Source organism: Orycteropus afer, unplaced genomic scaffold, assembly GCF_000298275.1.
Source record: "Orycteropus afer afer isolate SDZICR_OR568_19922 unplaced genomic scaffold, OryAfe1.0 scaffold00023, whole genome shotgun sequence".
Classification (NCBI taxonomy): Eukaryota; Metazoa; Chordata; class Mammalia; order Tubulidentata; family Orycteropodidae; genus Orycteropus; species Orycteropus afer.
The window spans coordinates 4,953,047-4,980,128 of record NW_006921610.1 but is presented as its reverse complement, the minus strand read 5'-3'; the positions used below and the strand labels follow the sequence as shown (position 1 = coordinate 4,980,128).

Sequence of the window (27,082 nt, the reverse complement as noted above, 5' to 3'; positions counted from 1 at the left end):
GATCAGGCAGTGTTTCGTTCTGCTGTGCATGGGGTCGTTATGAGTCAGAAACGACTCGATGGCACGTAACAACAACAACAACATGGTTGTCTGATTCAAAATGGCCCACAGCCATCTGTTTTAGCTCACTAATGCGTAGGATATTGATCTTTATGCATTCCATTTCATTTTTGACAACTTCCAATTTTCCTAGATTCATACTTCATACATTTCATGTTCTGATTATTAATGGATGTTTACAGGTGTTTCTTCCCATTTTCAGCCATGCCACATCAGGAAATGGAGGTCCTGAGAGCTTTATTCCATCTACATCATTAAGGTCAGCTCTACTCTGAGGAGGCAGCTCTACCCCAATCACATCTTGAGTGCCTTCTCACCTGAGGGGCTCATCTTCTGGCACTATATCAGACAATGTTTCAGGACTATTCATAAAGTTTTCCAGTAGTATATCAGGCATTGCTATTCATAAGGCATTCACTGGCCAATTCTTTGAGAAGTGGATGACCCCTTCCTTCTTCTGAGCCTGTCTTTGCCTGGAAGCTCCAATGAAATCTGTCCACCATGGGTGACCCTGAGGGTATTTGAGATACCTGTGGCATAGCCTCCAGTCTCACAGCAACATGCAAGCCACCACAGTATGACAAACTGACAGATGAGTGGTGGAGTTTCAACTAGATATAAACATAAAAACATGTAGTGATGTTTCCCAAAAGTTTTAAGAACTAAGATTTACATTCTATTAAATATTAATGTATACATTTTTGAAAATGAAAAAGACATCAAGTACAATCCAGTAATTTCTCTCTTCAAATGTGATAGGTGTGGGAATCTGGGGAATCATTCTACTTCTGAAATTTTCCCCAGCAGTTTGTTATTATGAAATTGAGAGAGCCCCCCGCTGTACTAGAACTCTTTTACATGGGCATGCTAACTGGAGGGCCACTTTGAAAACAAAACAGTTTTACAGAAGTACTCACATCACTCTGGTTTTTGGCTGTCTTCAAAGAGTGCAGCATCTTGGGATCATCATTAATGCTAAGGGCTCCAATCATTTTCCCTTTGCTTTTTTCATAGTCTCTCTTGTACATCACCTGCAACAGCGTCACACATGTGAGTGAGGTCCCATTCATCAGGAAACATGTCTGAGGCCCCTGCCGCGGACACTGGGGATACTCACATCGCTAGCATTTCTGCTATTGGCTTTGGCTGCCAGCAGGGGAATGGCATCCACTTTAATGTCAAACTTCTTAGCTTTGCTCTTCTCCCAGTCATGCTTGTAAGCATTCTAGACAGAAATATATTAGCGAAGAAATTATAAGAACAATATCTAACACAAATTAATCCAGTAAAAATAAAAGAAGAAAACAGAAAGACATTTTATGTATATAGAATTATTTCACCTACAAATGTATATTTACCAAATGACAATGTAACTATTGATTCATTTATCATCCAGCTTCTTCCTCTCTTTCACTAAGTAAGTATAATAAGTTTTCTAATGATCTATGAACTATCTGAAGACTCTGTTCTCCTGTTGTATAAAGGATAGTATAAAATGACAACTACATTGAGAATGTGGAATGTGATATTTACATAGAAAATATCATGTAAAACTCTTGGGATTAGCAGAGGGATATTTGAGAGATATATCTGATCATTAAAGCCAGTGAAAATGAAATCTAATGGCTAAGTAAAAGCCAGTTCGTTGGACCTTAAAAGTTCTACTTATAACAACCTCAATGGCTGTTTATTTGCATAACTCCTAATCCAGTCTTTTGAACTCCTACAACATTTCCTCTTTTCACATAGGCTTTTGTGTTTTGGGTACTTACATCACTTAGGTTATAAGCATTGACTCTATGTTGGATAAATTGTGGAGCATCTGCTGGTACATTGCACTTGAATTTCTCACTTTCATGTTTTGCTTTGTAATTCAGCTGAAAAAAAAAAGAAGAAAAGGTAGGAAATTCCTTGAATTTAGGCAGAACAGTATAGATGGTCAGGGATTATCTGGGTAGACCAAGTGGTTAAGTGCTCAACTACTAGCTAAAAAGTTGGTGGTTCAAATCCACCCAGAGGCACCTCAGAAGACAAGCTTGGTGATCTGCTTCCAAAAGACCATTGCCTTGAAAACACTATGGAGCAGTCTACTCTGCACACATGGGTTGCCATGAGTTGGAATCAACTTGATGGGAACTAACAACATAGATGGAAAGATAGATAGATAAGATTAATAGATGGATAGATAGATAGATAGGTAGATAGATAGATAGATGGAGTGATGGATAGATGGATGGATAGATGGATGGATGGATGGATGGATGGATGGATGGATGGATAGACAGACAGTTAGATAGGTAGATAGATGGGTCATTAGTATATGTTTTTAGAAAAATGCCTTAAATTGATGCTAGTTGAAGTACCATATAGGGCCTCATCACCTGAAAGACAACACAAGGCCCAAATCTAATCTCCAATTTCACTGGCTGTGGCATAACCAAACTGTGAGTTGCCATTTTGTAAACACTATCACAGTGTAGATGGAAAACCTATTGTCTGATATGAATCCCTAAGCTGTGCCTTGAGGGCATGACAACTCAAAACCTCTAAACTCTGTAATTAAAGCACTAACAAAAGCAATACTGATTCCAAATAAAATACTAACACAATTAAGATATGTAAATTCTTATTGTATAAAATACCCTAACTATAGAACTCATTTAAAATTATTTAAAAGTTAGAATGGAGGACAAGAAAGAAAGGAAACTGTTGAATTCTAGAGCTAAGGGCAAACACATAAGATGGAGGGGAATAGTGTAAAAAGCACCTTCAAGACAGAGCCCGTGGAATACTTGGGCCAGGAAGAAGAACAAGTAGTGAACAGGCACATGTACACAGTACAGTATTCCTCACAGGTTGTTGACTTGTACTGGCTCAGTTTCAATTGTGTTTAGCTGTTCTTTCTCAGTGCACAAAATATTAACCTGTTAGGAAAAGTTGCTTATCAACCTATGCAACTTCCGAGTTACATTTATAGTAGGATGAGTTGCATATTTCGTTTTCCTACCAAGAAAACATATGTTACACTTGAGGATTTTGCTGTGCTGGCACATTTTGCTGTGTGTGTTTGTGGTCCACCAACTGACCAGCATCATCATCATCATCTGGGAATATTGAATCCCATGTCAGACCCAGTGGACAGAATCTGCATTTTAACAGTGTCCCAGGTGATCCACATGCCCATAAATGTTTGAGATGCGCTGCTACTCCTCTCATCCTGGCATGGCTGGCCCGTTCCTGCCTTTGATCTTCTTTAACACATCCTCTCCCCAATGGAAAGTGCCTGTTCACTCACTCCCCCTCACCTCACCCTATTTTAATTCTTTTTCATCAGCCTATGTTAGTTTTCTTACCATTGCTGGTTGCCTTTCTGATTTCTATGCTCTCATTCTTTGTTTAAAGTCTTGTTAGCAAACCAAGAATAGAAAATACTTGCCTTGTTACCTATCCAAGGGGATACTTTTGTGGTCATAGTTCACTAAAGTTGGCATGAAATTTTAGGGTGCATTATATTTGTTATATAATGGATTCTAATGAGTAAGTAAGGTATTCCTAAGACAAATCAGTAACTTATTGAAGAAATATTAGCTATTTATTATGGTCTAATACTGTTTTTCCTGAGGCAGCATTATTGGCATTGTATTAAACAAGTCTTGAAAAATAACATTATTGAGACAGTGGATAAACCCATGAAGATTAAGTCCTTAAGTACTTATGTTTTAAATAAGTAAAACATTCTGGGTAACCCATTCCAGGATAAATCAAGGCACTTACATCACTAAGCTGTTTCGTATTGAGCTGGGCTTGCAATAGTACGGGAGAATCAGTGACGGCCGTGAATTTTGTCTTATCTGGATGAACTTTGTAGGTATGCTGAGAAAGAAGATGTTCTTTAATGAAATTTCTTAATGCATCTTTATTTTCTTATTGCTGTACATACTAACATGTGAATTTTTTTTCCACCAAAGCAAATATCGCTTGTTTCTTTCTTGAAATCTTGCTTTATATGCTTTCACCTCTCCCTCCCTCTATTTTTTTCTCTCCTTCTTTCTCTCCTGCATTTGCTTCTAAATTGGTCTCCCTGCTATTATTCAGCAACCTAATTAGTCTTTCCGCTGCTTAAGCCTTACAATACAAATATCACTGTGTTTGGTATTTAATCTGGACTACTTGGCTTACAAGCCCACATGAGTCAATCCCTCCTTCATCTCCTACCACTTTACCTCCTATGACTGTCTACCTCCCTGATACGTTCCAGTCATCTAATCCTTTGAATTCCTTAAATGTAAAGCTCTTCCCCTGGTTTTGGTGTGGTTAGACCATTACTGTTTCAACCTTCCTTGACCAGTCGATGTCAAGTGCCTACTCATTTACTCACTCACTCTCATATCATCCTATTTTAATTCTGCATCTTTATATCCTATATTAGTTTTATTAGTATTGCCTGATGTCTATCTGGCTTCCTGGTTCTCTTTCCTTGGTTAGTATCTGTGTTTCTCACTAGAATGCATGCTCCATGAGAAGCAGGCATGGTTTACGTTGGGCTCTGCTGTTTTCCAGCACCAAGGACAGTACCTTAGATGGTTAGACCCTTAACATAAACCTGTTGAATGAATGAACATCTATTTCTCACAAACTTCTACAACCTTCCTTTGTCCTATATCCATTACTTGAACTAATGGAAATAAAGATTTTTAAAACCCGAACTTATTATGTAACAAATACTTTTCTTCATAGTAATATATGTATTTTCCACCCAAAAACTAAGCTTAAATTTAATAACTCCTGTTAACCACTAGATGCTAACATTTTAACTCCTGCTCCATTTGCCACTAGATGTCACAAGAATCCCAAGCCCAGTTTCAAGAATTCAGAGCAGCAGACTTACATCTTTACACTGGTCTAGCTTCTTGATTGCTTCATATTCTTGCGTTATTGTCTGAGGGAAGTAGCATTTCCCTTTATCTTCTTCATATTCTGCTTTGTAACTCTTCTACAATGAGAAAGAACAAAAGTAGATCACAATTGTCATCGCTCCCAAACAACGTCACTGTGAGGCATGAACAATTGTCTTCAAACTTACGTCACTATTTTGGGCAGAAACTTTCATGCAGTGAATTTGATATGGGTCTTCAAAGCTGCCCACATAATGTCCTAAGATATTGTTTACATAATGATCTTTATATTTATTCTGAAAAAGAAAACACATATAACCCAAATTACAATTATTTGCCAAACAAAAGGAAAGTCCTCCAGCCCCAGAATTAATCATGCTTGTCCCAACCTCACTGAAGTTCTTCAGCAGAGTGTCAAGTTGATATTTAGGAGTCTCACAGTAATTCATGCTCTTTGCCTTTGTCTTCTCATAGTTTTCCTTGTATAATCTCTGTCAAAGGGAGAAGGAAATTAAGGAAAGACAATAAAAGAAAAATATACCTCATAGAGCAAAATGCATGTCATTCTTATCTTTTAACCAAAGGGCCATATTTTGTTTTTTTCAGCATTTATTTTCCACAAAGCAGAAATACTGAATGAGTATGATAGAGGCTCATATTTTCTATTACTTAGTCTTCTGAGTACCATACAAACATTTATGTAACTAGTTCTAATATGTATCAGACTGAATAAGTTAGAGCACACCAATGCTGCCATCTAAAAGTTTTATCTTAAAGCAATTATTTCCGTTTGAACATGCTGGAAGGAAAATGAATTTTTTAATAGTTACCCTCTGGTAGCATAGTGGCTAAGACACTTGCCTGCTAACCAGATGGCTGGCGGTTCAAACCCACCAGCCACTCCTCGGAAGGAAGGTTGGGCAATCCTACTTCCGTAGTGATACTGCCTCGGAAACCCAAGGAGGGGTCGCTATCAGTCAGGGCTGACTTGACGGCACATAACAACAACAACAACAACTAGAGTGAGGTATAAGGTGGACTTAAGATATTTAAACAGAGTCCCAGGAAAGCATTCAGTAAAGCATTTGATGAAAACACTTTTTCCATTCACCTCTAGAAGTTGGCTTTTGTCATTAATGTCTGCCATTTTACTGTATATCAATAATACAGGAAAAGATGGCTTTCTCTATTTTACTGCATCTATCACATATATCAGCCCCAGGCTTACAGGTTACAGGTTACAGGTGAGGAGAGACAACTCAGGGACGCCCTAAGTAACAAGCGGGAAGAGCAGGAGAAAGGGGATTAAAAGCCAGGAAGCCAGAGAGAAGAGCAGTCAGCCGAAGGGATTAGGTGAGGAGAGGCAACTCAGGCCCGCCCAGAGTAGCAGGCCAGAAGAGCAGGAGAAAGGGGATAAAAAGCCAGGAACCCGGACAGAGGAGCAGTCAGCCCCAGGGACAACTCAGGGAAGCACAAAACAGCAGGGCAGAAGAGCAGGAGAAAGGGGATTAAAAGCCAGGAAGCCAGACAGAGGTACAGTCAGCCACAGGGACCCAGTTGGGGGTGATACGAGAGGTCTCCAACAGCAAGACAAACTTGTCTGTCGGTTTGTCCTACTGTGGTGACATGTAGACTTGAGTTTTGAGGCTGAGCCTCTGGTGTTTAAAACCCAGCGAGATGCACCTGGTGCACAGATAACAGCCCAGCTTATAGACTGAGACAGACTAGGAAGAAGGAAGAGGCCGTTCACTTCTCAAAGAATTGGCCAAGGAAAACCTTATGAATAGCAACATCACATAGTTCTTCAAATCTCTTTTAATTCTCCCATATAGAAATGCAAAAATATACTCAATAAACACAAAATTATTTGTGAATAATTTTAGTATATTTATTTTGCTGTTAATTAGAAAAGCAATTTTTATAAAGAGTTTAATTTTATTTTAATAAATATTTTAAAGGAGCTCTGGTAGCATAGTGGCTAAGACACTTGACTGCTAACCAGAAGGCTGGTGGTTCAAACCCACCAGCCACTCCTCAGAAAGATGGGGCAATCTACTTCCATAGTGATACTGCCTCGGAAACCCAAGGAGGGGTCGCTGTGAGTCGGATCTGACTCCATGGCAAATAACAATGACAACAAATATTTTAAGGCATTTAAAATTATATAATTATTAAACAAAAATTTTAAAATGCTTTGTTTGTGAGCTTATGCTTCACCAAACTTCTCCTACTCTATTTGTCCTTAGCTTGATTTTCTCATTTCTTGCTTTTTCTCTTTCTGTATATATGTACTTTTGCAAACTACCTTAAATCAAATCAGAGCTTGGAGTAAATACTTACATGCACATGTAAATATATTTATACATGTTGAAATACTGAGCCTATTTCTAGGTAAAACAATAAAGAAAATTATAGTGTGGTACATTTTCTTTCCTGATAAGTAAGGGGCATTAAGGAAATTAAGGAAACCTTTTTGATATTCACTGGAGTCCCAACATGTCCCATGTGCAGTCACATAAATAAGAATGTGGAGGTTAATCTTCCTTTCCCACTTGGGCTTTCATGTTTGATTTGTCTTCCTAAATCTAAGATTTCAAATGGGTTAACATCCTTTCCAAGGTTACAGTAAACAGAAAATACAGCCACATCTGAAAAGAAGGGTGATTATAAAGATACTCACATCACTCTGGTTTTTGGCCGTCTTCAAAGAGTGCAGCATCTTGGGATCATCATTAATGCTGAGAGCTCCAATCATTTTCCCTTTATTTTTTTCATAGTCTTTCTTGTACATCACCTGCAATGACATTACACATGTGAGCAAGATCTTACTCATCAGGAAGCATCCCTGAGGCCCCTGACATTGGGCATACTCACATCACTAACGTTTCTGCTGTTGGCTTTGGCTGCCAGCAGGGGAATGGCGTCCACTTTAATGTCAAACTTCTTAGCTTTGCTCTTCTCCCAGTCTTGCTTATAAATATTCTGGACAGAAAATTGTAGCAAAGAAGTTGGCAAAAGTGCTATGCATGTCATCACATTTTAAAGACTAAAGGACAATTAAGTATCTTGTCTTAATGTAAAATAGGAATCCCTGGGTGGTTTAAATGTTTAAGTATTGGACTACTAACTTAAAGCTGGGTGGTTCAAAGCCACACAGAGGACCCTCATAAATAAGCCTGGCGATCCACATTCAAAAGGTCACAGCCTTGAAAACCTTACGGAGTGCAGTTCTTCTCTATACACATGAGGTTGCAATGAGTTAGAATCAACTCACTGGCAGACAACAATATAAAATAAAATTTTAAAACTCAACACACATTGCCAGTGAGTTGATTCCAGCTCATAGTAACCCCACAGGACAGAATAGAGGTGCCACATAGGGTTTCCAACGCTGTTATCTTTATAGAAGTATACTGCCACATCTTTCTTCTGTGGAGCGGGTGGTGGGTTCAAACCAACAACCTTTCATATAGCAGCCAAGTGCTTAAACACTGTGCCACAAGGGTCCTTTATAAAATAAAAATAGATCTTTTCTACCATTTGAGAGAAAACATGCACATTTTAGATAATTTTCCTCAAGCTGGAGCTTCTAATTCTCCAAAATCAGGCTTCTCTACTCTCCATTTGAGTTTCTTATCAAATCAACTTATTTCTAATTATTGTACTAATATTTGATTCCTAATACTGAATATGCTGTAGAGTGGTACAAATATTCTACAGTTAATATACCTTTTTGGACATAAAGGCATTACTTTCATTTGATCTCTATGTCCTTTGCAAATGTTATTTCATGAATCATTACAATCATCGTTGATGCTTGATAATCTCAGGGCTCATTTACAGAATTCTTAAAGAAATAGATCTCCAAGGGTAATTTGACTTTTCCATAAAATTAAGTTCAGACAATGGATACAATGGATACCTAGCCTTATGCCTTTTGAATAAATACTCTATGTCTTCGTAATTACAAGTTCTCTTACATGTAGAAATATGTATCATTAGAATAAAATAAGGGAAATTACAAGCCTGGAGAATAAATGAAATGGAATTTTATCTAAAAAAAATTAGTAAGTTTTTGAGAAAAAGATTAATTGGAATATGGTATACATGAATATATAGCTAAAAGATCTAACATTAAGGCTCACAATTACTTGAAGATGGTGGCATTTTGAGAATTGTTTAAAATGTATTAAACAAAAAACAAAACTCACTGCCATTGAGTCAATTCCAACTCATAGCAACCCCCACTGGGTTTCCTAGGTGGTAAATCTTTCCAGAAGCAAATAGCCCCATCTTCTTCCCATGGAGCAGCTGGTGGGTTTGAACCACCTACCTTCTGGTTAGCAGTCAAATGCCTTAGGCACTACACCACAAGAGCTCCTTTTTTGTAAAATGTATTGATAGTCTAATTGTACAAAGCTACTTAAAATTTTATAAGTCATTCAAATGGTTACATTGGTTGAGGCACAGGAACGTGATACAAGTGTTACAATGAAATATTATTATTAAATATTATTAATATTGAGATAATTATTTAGTTAGGGATTCAAAAATAAAAGCAGAAGTTGTCAGTATATCACATGGCATAGAGCACAAAGAACTTACATCACTCAGGTTATAAGCATTGACTTTGTGCTGAATGAGGGCAGGAGTATCTGGGGGTAGATGGCACTTGAATTTTTCATTTTCATGTTTTGCTTTGTAATTTAGCTGAGAGCAAAAGAGAGAGCAAAAGAGAGTGTCAGTCAGTTCAGAAGAAGTATTATTTCAAAACACAAAAAATAGTGTGTGATACATTTTGCGACATCTGGGAAAGTTGTTTGGATCAAAAGAGAGATCCAGAGCTTGGATAGATCACTCTGCATTATTTACATCCTATGTGCTGGACATTTGACAGTGTTGTCACGTGTGTCGCCATGGCAGGGTCACAGTGGAATGAAGTTGCTCCTTCATATTCTTTCTCCTCCGTGGATATAACAACTGGCCCTGTAGATTCTGAGAGCCGCACAGCTCTTTCTTCCTTTTCATTGTCAATGTTCATCTTCTAGAGAATCTTCCCTAACAAATCTGGTTGTGTCCCCGCGTGTACATTATGATTTGTTGATACTCTAGTTGAAGTCTTCCATTCTGGCTGTAAATCTACTGGGGCTACATTTCTAAAAATTCAACACAAGTTGGAAATTCATATTTCAAGCCTGATATGACAAAATATTTGTCTCAAAGTCTCCACTTTCTGAAAATTTATCTGAGAGAAAGAAATCCTATGTATTAAATACTTATTCTATGCCAGTCTGTGTACTATGATCTAAGGATTCACTTCAACTTTAAAGCAGTCATAAATTATAAAAGAGAAATATGATGCAGAAGAGGTTACATAATTTGTCTAGACTACCATATCATAATAGAGAGAATTAGAATCTGAGTTCAGTTTTGTCTACTCAAGGGTTCATGTTCATTTCAATGGATTAAGCCACATGAGTTTCCTTCATATAATTATTCCACCATAGCTGTTATCTTCCCAAGAAGATAAAGGGTTAAAAAATAGAAAAACATTTTAGGTGACTACAAATATGCACATGTTAAACTTGCTAAATAAATATAACCAGTCATTGGATTTTATGCATAGAGTTATCTCTCATAATTGGAGGGCCTAGATATTTAGCAGAACATACATCACTCAGTTGTTTGGAATTGACTTGGGCTTGCACCAGAACAGGAGAGTCAGTAACTTGTGTGAACTTTGTCTTGTCCGGGTGGACTTTGTAGGTATGCTGGAAGGAGAGAAAAGGAATTGGTTTAGCAGTATCATCTGTCAAGTCCACGCTGGCCTTTAGCCCAAGAAAGCAGAACCTGTCCCATCTAAAACAAACAAATTTACAGTTAATACAATACTTGTTTTGTTAACAAGAATGCAGTGTCTCTGAGGGATTTATTATTTAGTGATTTATTTACATCTCAGTAAGAAATTTTTCCTATATCTTCAGATTCTCCCTAACTGTTTTGGGAAGATGAGCAAGAATTAACTCTTGAAATGTATGGATGCAAACAAGGAAAAATAGTGTATCGGCTACAAAATTGATTTTGCTTCTTACAATTTTCTTGCTGATTTGTAAAAGTGTCAAGATTTTAAACATATCTTGGCCATTAGATGCTACAATCGAAGTTCATGCTACAGACTTACATCTTTGCACTTATCTAGCTTCTTGATTGTTTCATATTCTTGAGTTATGGTCTGGGGGAAGAAGCCTTTGCCTCTGTCCTCTTCATATTCTGCTTTGTAATTTTTCTAGGAGGAGAAGAAATAAGACTTAAGTCTGCAACCTTGTATTTACGCACTAACAATGGATAATTTGGAAAAATCAAATGATTGTCTTAGAACTTACATCACTGTTTTGAGCTGTGACTTTCATGCAATGCGTATAATATGGATCCTCAAAGCTGCCAACATAATGTCCCAAAATATTCTTCAAGTAAGAATCTTTATATTTAGCCTAAAAGACAAACATATTTCATTTCATTATCGATGAAATGATGGGTCTTTTCATTAGCAGATGGAGTGAACATAGGATTGCTTACATCACTACTGAAGTTATGCAGAATTGTATCCAGCTGAAATTTGGGTGTCTCACAGTAATTTATGCTCTTTGCCTTTGTCTTTTCATAGTTTTCCTTGTACAATTTCTGTCAAAGAAAGAAAAAAATCAGTTAAAGTAGATTCCTGTCACTCCCACGCTGATTATAACACTTGTATTTTCCAACACTAAACAAAGAAGAAGAAAAAAAGATCTCCTGCCAAACGTCTTAAAAACTGACAATCAAACATTGAAGTGTCACGAATCATCAGGCTTTTCCATTAGTGATTCTTGTAAAGTCTAAGAGTGTAATATACTAAAAAAAAATTTAAAAAAACAATATGCTGTCTTTGTCCAAGCCCTTAGTTGTAGAAATCTTATATAATTCTGAATTGTTGTCTTCTCCACCTCTCAACTCACATACACTTCCCTCGATGATGATGCACAAGAAACAAGAATGTTTTAATCAACACCAACTATTTTTTGTTTTAAACAATCCTTCATAAAAGTTTAATATAAGTTGAGAAATATTCATTCTCTTCCCCCTCCTACCAAGGAAAAATCCCTTCTTATACATCTAGTCAATTAACCTTAAAAATAAAGTATCCGTGAGAACTCAAATTATGAATCTACTAACTATTCTTCTCTGCTGGGATTTATCTTTAACTCTTAACAATACATATAAACAATAAGTTTTTAGACCTGTTTTATGTTTCTGTATGCAATCAATTTCATGACTATTGCCTGTGTTCTTGAGAAAACATGGACACTGTGTAGCTTCTGACTGTAGTGTTTTATATATATATATATATATATATATTCATTAGAACAAATTTTGATGTTTTAGTATTAGGTGGGAGCCATCACCTTTGTCATTCACTTACTAAGAAGTATTTCAGAATCTACTCCCGTGTCTGTAATCTCTGTTCTGTCAATGTTTGCTCTTCATGTTGAGGCTGTTTTATTGGTTTTAGTTTTAAATTTTAATCATTGATTTTAAATGTACAATTGATAAAGCAGATCATTGTTACTCTTTCATGTTGGATTTTGAAAATATAAGTAGTGTTACTGGTTTTAATGTTTTTACATTCTTATCTTTATCAACAAAGTTAATTTGAACCTGGGCTTTCCTAAATTTGATAAAGATTCCTTTCATTTAGGAAACAGGTGAGGTGTCTTGCATTGATTTCCCAGCAGAGCTATCTGGACAGACTCATTTATACCTTCCCATGCCACTCCCCATATGCACATATATTCTAAGTTGCTGACTTAATTCAAGGGACAAAGCAAAGGTAACTAACCCCACAGAGAGCTACATGTCATCTTTGAACACTGAGAAAGCGTAACACTAATGTAACTGTAAGGGAAATACTCAGTTGATTATATATTCACTCTCCTAAAGACAAATGCCTAATCTTGTGGTTAGGTTAGTATTAAACTTTCCCAATATTTCCTAGTATTTCAATATTTTACAACACAGAATATGTGATCAGTTAACTATACATATACAGCCAAAGTTGTCTTGGACTGTCAGTCTTTTAATGCCAGGCCCAATTCTCATTTATCAACTCTATTTTAAATCTAATTGATGAAATAGGCTCTTAACAATTCCGTAAGTAGAAATTTCTGTGAATTCATGGGGAGTCATCTTTTAAGCCCTATGATCTATAAATGATGAGTTCTGGTTCTGGATCCAAACTGAATAGAAAATGGCAGTGGTGGGGAGAGAAGTTGTGAAACCCTGGACATCGTCCTTCTTATGGCAGCAGGCCTAGAGAGCACAGGGCAGGAAGTTAAAGCAGCTTCATCTCTCTCTCCTTGTCTTTCAGAGACATAGGCATCTGGAACCTATAAGCAACTGAGGATTTCCCTGTTCTTTGAACGAAATCCGCCAGCCTGAGAAAATTGAGACATATCATACACAGAAACACTAACGTTTTCTTATGGTTACATCATCCCAGTGAAACTGCTACACCATAACCTTAAAGTATTTGCAAAGTTATATATGCATTTCATCGTTACGGAAGGGGGAAAACGTCATCTGTCTTGCTACTGTGATTTAAAAAACATTTTTTGACAAGAATATACTTACATCACTCAAGGCATTTCCTGCCGCCTTCAGCTGCCTGAGTAGTGGTTGCTCAGTAGCAGGAAGTACATTGTAATCTGCTTTTCCTTTATTCTTTTCATAGTCTTCTTTGTATTTTACCTGTAGGAGTGAAATAAAGTGATAAAGTGACTCTCCTGGTTATTTGTGTCTTCATCTCTATTACAGATATTATGACATAGCTTCACAAATCAATTTTCTCTGTAGAAAAATGGCAGCTTGACAGTTTGTAAACAAAATACTAATAGTAACTCATAACACCAGCAGAGAAACTGCATACATTTGCAGGATATCTTTTCTTCCTATTCATTCAAAAAGATTCATAGGGTGCTGAATAGGTGCCTGGCTCTGGGACAGACACAAGAAAGTATAACATATGGTCCCTGCCCTCAAAGAGAGAGATTTATAAAGAATGAGAGAGAGATGCACAAATAATGACAAAACAGATACTTGCTACTGTTGAATCCTCACCTAGCTCTTAGCCTCTAGCCACCTATCTGGCAAGACATTTTTTTAAGAAAGGAAGATAGAAGCATCACCTACCTACCTCTTAATCTATGGTTGTGTGTGGGTGTGAGCATGTGCATTTTAATGTGCAGGCTGGAGGAAGAGGAAGCAGCTAGGTGTGGGATACATGTTGAACCTCATCTTTGCCATTGGTCCCTTCTACTTCCACTTCCGGGAGGACCTGGTAGCATAGTGTCTAAGGCACTTGACTGCTAACCAGAAGGCTGGCGGTTCAAACCCACCAGCCACTCCTCGGAAGAAAGATGGGGCAATCTACTTCCGTAGTGATACTGCCTAGGAAACCCAAGGAGGGGTCACTATGAGTCGGGTCTGACTTGACGGCACATAACAACAACAACAACAACTTCCACTTCCAGCTATGGCAGACACAGTAAGGGGGCAGGGAGGTGTCCAAGAGCTCCTGCCAAAAGTTCTACCACAATGAGTAGAACAAGAAACCAATACTGGTTCTGACCATAATCTCCAATGTAAGTCATTTATTCAGGTAATATAACCCTAGACTATAGACAAGTTCAAGGAATCCTAAATCATTTACCAACATTTGTTGTTGTTGTTTGTTGTTATGTGCCATCAAGTCAGACCCGACTCATAAAGACCCCTCCTTGGGTTTCTGAGGCAGTATCACTACGGAAGTAGATTTCCCCATCTTCCTTCCGAGGAGTGGCTGGTAGGTTTGAAGCGCCAGCCTTCTGGTTAGCAGTCAAGTGCCTTAGGCACTATGCTACCAGAGCTCCTTACCAACATTTAAGAACCTCCAAAAACAAAGTTGACCAGCTTCATATCCAAAGGCAGGAGATATAAAACAGAAACAGAGGTGCATCACCCCTATAGCCTACACAAAGGACTCAGGGGACACTCTACAGGAATTGAAGAACTAGATCACCTTTCTACCTTATAGAATTATATAATTCTTTGAAAACAGAAACAACCTGAAAATAATTCCACAAACCCAGCTACAGCCCAACTTCCATTCAAGTTACTCAGCCTTCTCTCCTATTGTGTGGAAGAACCATCAGGGTTTGTGGTAAAGCCATCCTCTCCTCTTCAACACCAGATTTCTTCCTCTTTCCTCATTACATAACTCCAGCCATCCTTCCTCCATTCTACATTATCAATGTTTCCCTCAAGAGTGGATTTTTTTTCCATCAACCTAGAGGCATGATATTTATGTCTCCTATCTTTAAGAAATCCCCTCTTGATACATTTATCCATCATCTATTGCCCCATTTTCCTCTTATCATTACAGAAAATTTGAAAAGGTTGGATATACTTAGAGCTTTCAATCTCTCTCTTCTCATCCACTCTTGAATCCTCTCTAGTCAGCTTTTAAACATCATGACTTAAACAAATTGCTCTTGTCAAGGTAACCAGAAACCTCACTTGTTCACTTGCTTCCCAAGATACCACTCTCTCCTGATTTGGTCCTACCTGATGCCTTCACACTTGGAAGGAAGGTTGGGCAATCTACTTCTGTAGTGATATTGCCTCAGAAACCCAAGGAGGGGTTGCTATGAGTTAGGTTCAACTCAACAGCAGTGAGTGATGTCTTCACATGTAACACGCCAGGTTCATTGCAATTTTCTATCTACTCATTTGATGGTTTCTAGTCTCATGATATTAAGTACTATCCATATGCTGATGGCTTCCAAATTTATATAGCCTCCCCAGATTTCTTCCTTGAAAATTTCAGACTCATATGATCAACTGACTTCTTGACATTTCCACTTGGATATCTAAAGGCATCTCAAATTGAACATGTCTGAAACTGAGCTCCTATATCCCCCCAGAATACACACCTGCTCCCTCTATAGTCTTCTCCATCTCAATAAAGGAAAAACCCTATCCACCTAGTGGTTCACACCAAAACCTTTCTCTCATATCCATCCCACATCCAATTCATGAATGAATCATATTGGCTCTACTTTTAAAATACTTCTCACTACCTGCTCAGCCTCCCTTCTGACCAAAACACCATTATCTTGCACTTGGATACTGCAATAACCTTCTAAGTTCTCTTCCTCCCCTGGCAGAGCTAAAGCCAAGGTTAGAACCAAGTTTGCTTGGCTTTGAACTTTGTACTCTTTCCAGTGACCATTCTGCTTTATGCTGACAAGTAGTCAGACTATTTACTGAAGTCAGTCGATAAAGCATATGAGGATATATTCCAAACCAGAAGTTCCCCAGAATTAGTGCATGAATTTGTGAATCTTGTCTATGATGAATTTCCACCAGTCAGTGGAAAAATAAAAATAATGATAGTCCTGAGCCTGGGAGTGTCTAACTTCATACAATGCTGCCCAACTATCCTTTCTTGGTGGGAAGGATGAGGTCTTTCTGCCTAATATTATGCCCTTTCTACTTCTGGATTTCAAAACCCTTTACTTCATAAGATATTGAAGATAGAAATCAAGATGTTGTTAATGGCCATATATGGCAAATAAAATAAATAGATAGCACTATTATAATCCCAGAGTGCTTTCTATTTAGTTCTACTCTTCTGTGAAACCCAAATGCCTATGACCCACTGGCCTCAACTGTGGCAGTTCTCTCAAAGCTCTAATTATTTTTCATTATACACAAGAGCAAGAGTTATAAGAAACTCACCCACCATAAAACCACCAAGACGAACAGAATAATTATCTCCATACCTTGCTGGCCGCCAACCCAGCTTGTTTATTCACTTTGTACTCTGGGGTTTCAGTCTGCATGAAGTAGATCTGGTCTTTCATGTTCTCAAAGTCTTCCTGGTATTTCCTCTGTAAGACATGAAACATACTGAAGAACTGCTAGGGGAACAAACTGCATAAGGGTTTTACATGGGAGGAGAGCAGGCATTTAAAGTTCAAAGCCATGCTCCCTTTGACAGAAGCAGGTCAGACTGCAAATAGAGAAGATGGTGTCGTCACATAATGATAGTCATCACAAATGATTGGCAATTTAACAGAGATTTGGAATAATTAGATTTGTTCAGTCTGAAAGGCAGATAGCAAGAAAGAGTTCCTGAAGGCCAGGAGCAGAGAGGATCTATCAGAAGAGAAACTAGACCTATGCTTTCCTATAAGGAGAGCCTAGGAAGGAATTATATTAACCGGTTTCATAAATGTACAGTTTTGGTCTCATAGGCAAATAATAAATTTAAAAGTGCCCCTTTAACCTGTACTAGCATTGAAGCCTGAACTAACTTCACTTTGCAGTTAATAAGAGGGTCTCACCATATTGTTTCTGTGAAAACTGAGGCAGAAATAATGGAATTGGGCTAAAATAATATTTCTCTAAATGAAGGAGAGTTCATGGAATTTCTTTTAACAGGAACTCTTTATCAGGGTTTTGTCACCCAGAGCAGGGACCTGGCCTCAAATGTTGTGTCAGCATGTTGAGGAACTAGCAGTGGACTACAGTTGCCTTAGGAGGAAAGGGCACATCCAAGGGCAGCCATCCATCCCTTTCTACTTACTGTGCTGATGTTGTCAGCATTCATTCTGGCAGTTGCAATTTCAAAGCAAGGTGTCTCACTCCATTTGCCTTTGATTTTATTTTCATAGTCTTCCTTGTATTTTTGCTAGTGGGGAAAAAGAAAACAAGCAAAACTCAGGAATTGACTAATAAATCAGCCAAGTAAGTGGTAATATTCAGCTTTTAAAAACATCTTTAGTGGGACTTTCTTAAATCCTTAATGTTACTCTTAGGTGTTGTCCAGTCAATTTTCAATTCCTAGTAACCCCATATTATGGAGTAGTACGTCCCTATAGGATTTTCTAGGTTGTAATCATTACAAGAGAGATCACCAAGTCTTTTTTCCCACAGAACTGCTGTGTGTGTTCAAATCAACAACTAACCTTTGAATTCACGCCTGAGTGCTTAAAATTTGCACCACCAAGGCTCCTTCTAAGTCCTTAACAGATGTCCTCCAGTGTAGTGTCAATTTACTCAATAAGAGAGTTGGGTGAGAGGGTATAGAGGAAAGAAGGGGAAAGAAGTGCCAATTCCCTCTTCCACTGTTAAATTTAGAAATTTACTTCTTTTAGAATTTGAGGATGCTCCCTGGCATTCAAGGAAAGAGACAGGCAGAAGCTGTCCTCTATTTTTATTTCAGTTATAATGAAACTTATCAACCTGAGACTTACATGAGAAATAAGTTTTATCATTAATTTTTAAGATTTCCTAAAACTACCAGATACCCAGAAAACAACCATCATAACAAAATTGGGCCTGCAGATTGATGAATAAGACCTCTTAGTTCAGACCTAAAGAAATTTTAAGAATTGGAAATTAATTTAAAAAATGAATTGCTGTCCTCTATTTCACCCTGTACCTCTTCCTACCTAACTGCCAGGCTTTGAGCTCCTTGAAGAGAGTATTTATGATTCTTTTTCACACCTTCAGAATCCAATGCAAAATACAGCATGCAGAAATAACCTTATAGAAGTTTGTTCAACTACATTAAATTGAACTGGTTGTGAACTACCTTAATCGAACCTTTGTTGAAGAAGAATTATCCAAGCCAACCTCAAACCCAGCTCATGAACCAGAGCCAGAGCTGGAGCTGGATTAGAACAATTTTCCCACTTTTGCTCATAGAAATGTGCTACAGACATAACCAAAGGACCTCTTGGTGCTTACACATCCGCACCCTCATCACACTTTTCAAGGAAAAAGAAGTGATATGTATACATTTAACAAAACAGGTTCTAAAGGTTTATCTGTGAGTGATGCTCAAGTCAGTGAGCCTGAGTTCAAGGAAGCCCAGCCCTCTCCCAAATTCCCTCTATTCTTTCTTCTGAAAAGGTCAATATCCTAAATAATAGCCAAGGTACTTTTATAGCTTTTAATTGTGGAGCACTAGACCTGGGTTCAGAAGTCTGGGTCCAAGTTTTGACTCTATCATCAGCAAAGATGTGACTTTGCCTTTCCAAGCCTCAGCTTTCTCAACAAGTTCTGGTAACAGTATTTCCTTAGGGCATTGTTGAGAAGATGGAATAAGAGTCTACACTGAAGAGTGCTTTATGAACTCTAAAGTGCCAAAAAAATTAGAGTACTGTTGTAATAATAAGAATAACTACGATGATGATGATTATCATCATACCAGAAAGAAATTCTGGAGAAAAGAAAATGGTGTGTATGTTTGTGTGTATGTGTGTGTGAGAGAGACAGTTCTTCACGTAAAATCTCTACTGAAATAAGTTTTGCATTACATTGCCATTATTGTGAAATTTTACAAAGCAGATGCATTTTACATTCAATAGTTCATACACAATATACTGCCAATTAATTGTTGATCTCTTTTGAAGCTTGAAAGGACTCAAGTTAATAAGACAGATTTTTTTGGATTTGCTGAGATTGCCTATACAAGGGCTTTTAATGTTTTTGGAGTAATGCTGTTGCTGTTGGGTGCCATCAAGTCAGTTCGAACTTATAGTGACCCCATGTGACAAAGTACAACCACCCTATAGTGTTTTCTAGGTTGTAATCTTTATGGAAGCAAATGGCCAAGTTAATTTACCAAGTTCCTTTCATGGATTCAAACCACCAACATTATGGTTAGCTGTCGAGTGCTTAACCTTTGTGCCACCAGGGCACCTTTTGGGAGCAATAGACCCCTTAAAAATTTGAAATGGTATAAAATGACATAAGCACAAATTCAGAGGATCTTGATGTGCATGAAACCCATGCCAAGATCTCTTAGTCTATAATATTTTGGTATGTTTGCTTATCAATAGAACACATATGTTGGAATTCTGCTTTTCCCTCTGCGTTCTATAGTCAAAGGAGAAAAACTCTTAAATTGGGAAGGGACAGTTGAGCCTGACACATACTAAGATAAGAGAACTTTATAATATAACTAAAGTTGAAAAAAGGCAGAAAATGCTCTGAAAGAGGTCCAAGAGTTGGGCTACTATAGGGAAATAGGAATTGTGCAAGGAAAATTGTTAAGGAAAATTGAGTAATTCTCACAGTGAAAGACAGATGTAATTTTTTAAAAAGACATTAAAGCAAGAAGCAAAACAAGAGTATAAGACTAACTAGCCCTGTCAACAAAAGTCCTTGTCCGCTTCTTAACCCCTGTGAACAAAGTCTTATTATTTCCTCCTGCCCAGCAGCCAAAATGGGTCAGAGCGGGGGTGGCTCCCTTACAACCTACTGCTGAGTACTCCCAAGTCTGAGAAGACTTTCACTACTCTAGAAGAGCCTGGAGCTTGTTACCTGCTGAGGAAGTTCAAGATACCACCTTCATATGCGGGTAGGAGAGAAATTGAATAGACAAAGGCCCACAAGACTGAATGAGAAGGAGGGAGAGGTAGATGTCCAGAGCTGACCTCTCTGCCAGCCAAGAGCTCACTCTGAGTGACTGGGCAGCAAGGTCTGAGCTTTTGTGCAGTACATGGAGATCAGTCCACCATACCCGGGTCCAATACCCAGCCTCCCACCACTACCACCACTGATTCTTCAACAATACCCCATTTACAGTCTATCAGTGGAAACCTGGAGGAAAGAATCATTTTAACTTTCTCTAGGATTTTGTGTTTGTTTATTCATTTAACAGAAGAAATCACACCAGGTCAATGACAAGCACTGGGACACCTTCAGTGGACCAGAAGGTGACCACACGTTGATAGATGTGGTAAGATTGTGTTCCTAAATCATAATCTCTTCTCCCCAGAAGTCAGTCAAGGGTATTTCTGTTGAGCCAAAAATTAGGAACCCTAGTGCCCTGCTTAGACATATAACTTCATTTTCTACTTTTATATCTGCACCTGTGGTTTTGATGTAGTTATCGAATGAAAAGAAATTCAAAGCCAGTTATTTAATCACACTTCTCTTTTTCTGTAAGTAGCTAAACACTGAGGTTCCTGATGACTCCATTCATAGAGAAGTTATCTTCTCCAGAGGTAGTGGAAGGGGTCCCAACTGGTATTATCATTGGACTCAGTGGGCCCAGGGCTACATTCTTCACGCAATCAAATCTCTTATTGGTGAAATCAATGGGAATTTTCCTAATTCTAAATGATAGAAGAGTTTCCATGGTTTCATAAGATCGGAGCGTGGCCTCTTCGTGCTGTGTAACAAGCTGTCACTGAAGTGTTTTTTTGTTTTTTTTTTTAACCATTCGAGATACTAGATGAATATAAATTGGGATTTCCAATCTGAAATCTTATGCTTTTCCTACCTGTGAACGTGGATGGGAGCAAATAGGCTGGCACAAAGAAACTTCTCAGTATTGTGTTCATAATCACATTTTTAGATGGTGGTGGTTAGTGTGCATAGTTTCCTGACCTTGAATTCTTGCTTACATACTGACTTTGTGAGGCCATTCATCTATTCTACAGTTACAAAATGTAGCTGAGCCAGGAGGAAGTGCTAGCAGGTAGCTGATGACTTTGTCAAAGACAAAGGTGAGAGAATTAAATCTGACAAGTAGAGTAAGGAAGTTTGATAAACAGAATGTAACAGTAACATGATTGCAGGAAAGTGACTATTACCATTTGAACTGAAGGCTGTAAGACCAAAGTAGGGATGTGGGAGACATAATTTGATAAGGAAATGATAAGAATTTAAATGTATAAGAGTGAGTAGATAAGAGATTTTACCTATTTTGAAGAGAAAGAATAGATGGAAATACAGAAACAGGGATCAAAACCTAAATAGTGGGCAACACTTTAAGAGACAAGAAGAGAGTTCCACAGATAAGTTACCCCTTCCAGTCCTGTGCCTCTCTTGTTGGACAAACTGTGTCCCTCAGAAATATGTGTTGGAATCCTAACCCCTGTGAACGTGATCTTGTTCGGAAATAGGGTTTTCTTTATTATGTTAATATCATTGTAGAGTGTGTCCTAAACCTAATAAGAAGCAGCATAGACACAGAGACAAGAAGCACAAATGAGGGGAAGATAGCTGACAGGTGAAGATCACCAATGAACTGAGGAATGCCAGGGCCAGAAGCTGACAGGGATCTTCACCTAGAGTGGATGGAAAGACTTCCCCTATAGTCAGTGCCCTGAATTCAGACTTCTATTCTCCTAAACTGTGAGAAAATAATTTTCTGTTCTTTGAAGCCACCCTTTTGTGGTATTTCTGTTAAAGCAGCACTAGAAAACTAAGACAGACAGTTTGTTGTTAGATGAACTGCAAGCAATAACAAGCATTTCTTTCCAACATGACTAGTTTTGGATGCACAACAGACATTAAGAAATTGGAAACCTGGATAAGACTGGAATTGCTAATGTCACAAATCTGGTGACCTTCATCCAGAGTCATCCTACCTTGGCTCACATTATTGTACCACAAGGATAAATCCACCCATGACAGTACTTTCAAAGTACTCAACATTGTCACCTTATCCAACTAGAGTAGCAAAGTTCAATAAACAGATCATCCAAGCCACACATACAATTTTAAATTTTCTAGTAGCTTCATTGTAAAAAGTAAAAAAAAAAAGGGGGGTGGTGGAAAATTAATTTTAATAATATATTTTACTGATTCCAATAGATCCAAAATATTACAATTTCAACATGTAATCAATATAAAAATAGCTAATGAGCTGTTTGACATTCTCTTTGTGATACTAAGTGTTCAAAATTCAGTGTATATTTCACACATACAGCTATCTCAGTTTGCCCCAGTGGCATTTCCAGTACTCAATAGCCACATGTAGCTACTTGCTACTGTATTAAAGAGTAAAGACCTAAACTTACTGTCAAGACTAAATTAGTAGAGAGACTGATTATAGAGGAGTTTGAAAATGATCTTTTTACTACTTTCAGGTATTCATACTCTGTATTCAACCAAGGTCAAAGAATGTTACCTTAGTAAGATATCTTTAAATACATGCTTTAAATAAAAATTTTAAATAGATCCCTTTTTGCTTCTAAACGACCTCCTTGAAAGAGCTTCACCTTTTACTTCAAAATGATAAATCATCTTTGCTCTCAATCTTATTTACAGTATCAACACTTTCACCAGGCCATCTTTTATGCACAGTTCTAAGGTTAACATCTGCTCAGCCCTGAGTAAAATTCTAACAAATGTCAGGTTCCCAGCGTTTCTGTTGGGTCCCTAGGTGGCACAAATGGTTTGTATTTGGCTGCTAACTGAAAGGTTGGCAGTTCAAACCCACCCAGTGGCACCATAGGAGAAAGGCCTGGTAATGTGCTTCTGTGCAGATTACAGTCAGGAAAACCCTGTGGAGCTCAGTTCTACTCTGTAACACAGGGGGTCACTGTGAGTTGGAATCAGCTCTTGGGTAATGGGTTGGGTTTTGGTTTGGCATTCCTCGCAATGAAATGTAGTATACTTACCAGATCCTTTATCCTGGTTCTACAGCTAGTTGTGCATATCAGGTATATATTTTTTAATGATTTAATAGATTGCATCATCCATAATTTTTCTTCTTTCTCCTTTACTAAAGAAATACTTTGCAAAAAAAAAAAAAAAAGACTGAAATCTGGAGAGTCCATAAAAATTCAACCAAAATGGGACTCAACTCTACAGAGGGCAAAGAAAGCACTTAAAATCAGCAGTATCCCAAGAGAAAATGGCCTGATTTGGACCAATTTAAAATAAGAACTCAGCCTGGCCTCTTCATCAGCTGAACATCTGTTTCTCTGCATTCCCTGTCAGGACTGCATTCCTCAGGCGAGTTTACCAGCCTAAATATAGTCAGACTAAGCTGTTTGCCAGGCCTTCAAAGTTATGAGGTGCACTGCCCACTGTTGCCAACTAAGCTATGTTTGAGAGCCCACTCATGTATTGCTAGTTTTCCAAATCTGACTGAGAGCTTAAAACTATACAGGTGCTTCACACCTAGTTAAAATAATCAGATCCTCCATGGACATGTGTGCTTATTTGATTGCTCAGTTAGTTTGCATAACTCCAACAAATAAAAATGTCATGTGACATTAGGACACAAATTCTAGTTTCAAAAGGTGGCTTTTACATTTATCAAACACTATGTCATCAAGCTGGCTAAGCATTTATATTAGCACTGTTCTGTGGTAATGAATGTTTTGCTTTGGCTATAGAATTTTTAGGAGCTCTGGTGGCATGGTGCCTAAGGCACTTGACTGCTAACCAGAAGGCTGGCAGTTCAAACTCACCAGCCACTCATTTGAAGGAAGATTGGGCAATCTACTTCCATAGAGATACCGCCTCAGAAACCCAAGGAGGGGTTGCTATGAGTCGGGTCTGCCTCAATGGCAGTAGGTTTGGTTTGGAGTTTGGTAGAATTTCAGGGTTAGATGCACAAATACTCTTTGTGTTTTATATTTTGTCTTTAGGGCTCATCTTTAGTTATTTTCTCTACTAGTTGAGATTATTAAGTAGAGTTTTCAAGAGACTCTCAGTTCTCTTTACTTACCTTGCTCACTTGATTGCTCACTTTCTTGGCGAATTCTATATCTGGAGGATCTGGCAGGGATGTGAATTGACTTTTCTGTTCAACATGACCTTTTTTGTAGGCAATCTAACAAAATAAAAGACAATGGTGCTGATGAGCCATAGAAAATTATTCTACTTCCCATGTTCCATGTGTTGGCATTTTTAAAAGGACTATGTTTTCACCTTTATTTAAGTCTTAAATGTTGTAAAACAGTGTAAGTATAACTCATCCTTCTAAGGGTTATATGCACTCAGTCCCAATATTGCTAGTGATTTCTATTTCCTTGAATCTTCTCTCTTCTTCAGTACTATTGGTCCCAGATCAGTTTCCTTCCATTGCAGTCTTCATGCCATGATGGCAGCTATCATCACTCTCTTAAGCAGCATCTATAATTCCCAATCTCTCTTCTTTTCATCACATCCATTTAACAAACCCTCCACTCTGGATCAACTACATGTTTCCTCTGTTCTTACACCCAGGATGCTGAGTGCTACTACCCCAAACCACACAAATCTATGAATTGAGTAATTATGGATTTATGGTATCCTGTTGGCACTCTGACTTTAATGAAGCTTGAAAATTCCATCATGTGTCTCTGGTCAGCACCTACCTTCAGTGGCTAGTCTAAAGTCCCAATACCGTCCTCAGCCCCCAATCAACTCCACATTACTCTCAAGTGCCTTTTTTATAGAGAAAGGTTATTCACTTATTTCTCTCCATATTCATTGCTGCTTCTTCCACTCCTGCCTCCTCCCCTTCTCAGAGGGGAAGCATCATCTGATGCTTTCAGTCAGCCATCTTTTATGTACAGTTCTAAAGTTACCTTCTGCTTACCGCTGGGCAAAATTCTAACAAATTGCAGGTTGATAGCCTTCCTAATCATGAAATTAGATGCCTCCAGCCCACTTTTGTACCTACCTTTATCAGTCATTTCTCCTCCTTATAACTTCAAGCTCTTTTCCTTCAGATTACTAAAGTTCCTGCCTTAATATTGCACCCATGAATCATGCACTGTTTCACTCTTGCTCTCCTTTTTTTTCCTTCAGTACTGACTCCTCTGGTTTTATTTCCACAATTGTTGGACCACTACCTCCAACAATGTGGAATTATTCAGAGTCCCAGACACATGAAGCTCCTCATGCCTTTGGACCTTGAAAACGCTATTCCCTCTCCCTGGAATGTCCCAACTCCACCCACTCCTCTCCTGCCTGCAGACTACTGCTGGTTCTCTACATGTCAGGCCAAGTATGACTGTCCCTATGGAGCCTTCCCATACCCCTGAGGAAGAGTTGATAACTTTCTCCTGGAATCTCATTCTACTTGTCCCTAAGCTTCTTTAAAGGAGATATCAACACTGTAACTGATGGTTCACATATCTGTCCATCCCTGGAATGTGAACTTTGAGGTAACAGAAACCATGTCTATTTATTTGAGGCCCCTGTGACCTGCATAGTACCTGACTAGAGTAGGGATTCAGTTATTGATTTATGAGTGTGTGTTTTATGCACTGAGGCTGTCAGGAGAAGTGTGAAGAACAGTATTACCTTTCCAACTCTTCTATTACTCAGGTGTGAGACATACTAATTATTTCTCTTTCCACATGGCAGTATTCTTATTTATATGGCCACCAGAGCTCCTTTTTAAAGTTAAAGGGTTGGGTAATTTAAAGATCAGAGTCATCTTCTTTATGTTCTAACCCTGTCTAACTATATCCTATCCCAATATATCTAGCAGCCCCATGGAAGAAAGGGCCAGAGAACCGCTTCCATAAAGATTACAGCTTAAAAAAAAAAAAAAAAAAAACCCTATGGAACAGTTCTACTCTGTAACAGGTGGGGTGTCCCTGAGTTGGAGGCCAACTCTAAAGCTGCTAACAACCACAACAACAATATCTAAAAGAAAGCTTTGTATGACTGTGACATAAGTTAGAATATAAATGACAGATGTTACAATGTATTTACAAAAAATCCACTGCCTAATTTCTTTTAAGTAAGAGAAGTTTTTAACTAATAAGTGGTTGGGATTTTCTATGGGTGGCTATGTCCTTAGGGAGAAAGCAACGTTCTACCAGGAGAAACACTTATTAAGTCTGACAACTTGTCAAGAAGTTTCAGAGAAATAAGATCTAGAAGACCTAATTTTTCTGGAAACTTGTTCAGAATTCTGTCTAGCTAGCAAATGACACTCTGGATCTCTGCTCAAGGGCTCTCAGTGCTTACAAAATATTTTGTCTTTACTTAGATAATAAGTAGGTTTAAGAGTAGCACAAGAAGGTCAGGAGAGGGAGAGGGAGCCTCTAACCCAGCTCTTAGCTTGAAATCCGTGTGCCTGCCTACCCAGTGCTAAATTCTGTGAACAACAGCTTGCTTGGGGCTCTGTGCCTAGTAATTGTAGAAGCTCATGGTGTTGACAACAGTATTAATAGGCATGTCTGTAATCTGATACTTAGTGCATACTTTGCCTGCAATAAAAATAAAAGCCATACCTTAACTGCCAAGTCTTTCTGGTAGAATATGGGGAAGATTTTATTTCATTATTATGTAGTCTC

General features: G+C 38.2%; 1 protein-coding gene across 1 annotated transcript in view; it reads right to left on the bottom strand.

The window, feature by feature from the left end:
* Nucleotides 1-27,082, bottom strand: part of NEB (nebulin) — a 260,540-nt gene that overhangs the window by 219,053 nt on the left and 14,405 nt on the right. The window contains 18 exon segments of the mRNA XM_042783652.1: nt 978-1,091; nt 1,178-1,285; nt 1,833-1,937; nt 3,835-3,933; nt 4,949-5,053; nt 5,144-5,251; nt 5,345-5,446; nt 7,636-7,749; nt 7,830-7,937; nt 9,561-9,665; nt 10,628-10,726; nt 11,137-11,241; nt 11,339-11,446; nt 11,532-11,636; nt 13,620-13,736; nt 16,811-16,918; nt 17,617-17,721; nt 24,514-24,618. Coding sequence (XP_042639586.1) covers nt 978-1,091; nt 1,178-1,285; nt 1,833-1,937; nt 3,835-3,933; nt 4,949-5,053; nt 5,144-5,251; nt 5,345-5,446; nt 7,636-7,749; nt 7,830-7,937; nt 9,561-9,665; nt 10,628-10,726; nt 11,137-11,241; nt 11,339-11,446; nt 11,532-11,636; nt 13,620-13,736; nt 16,811-16,918; nt 17,617-17,721; nt 24,514-24,618 — 1,920 coding nt within the window.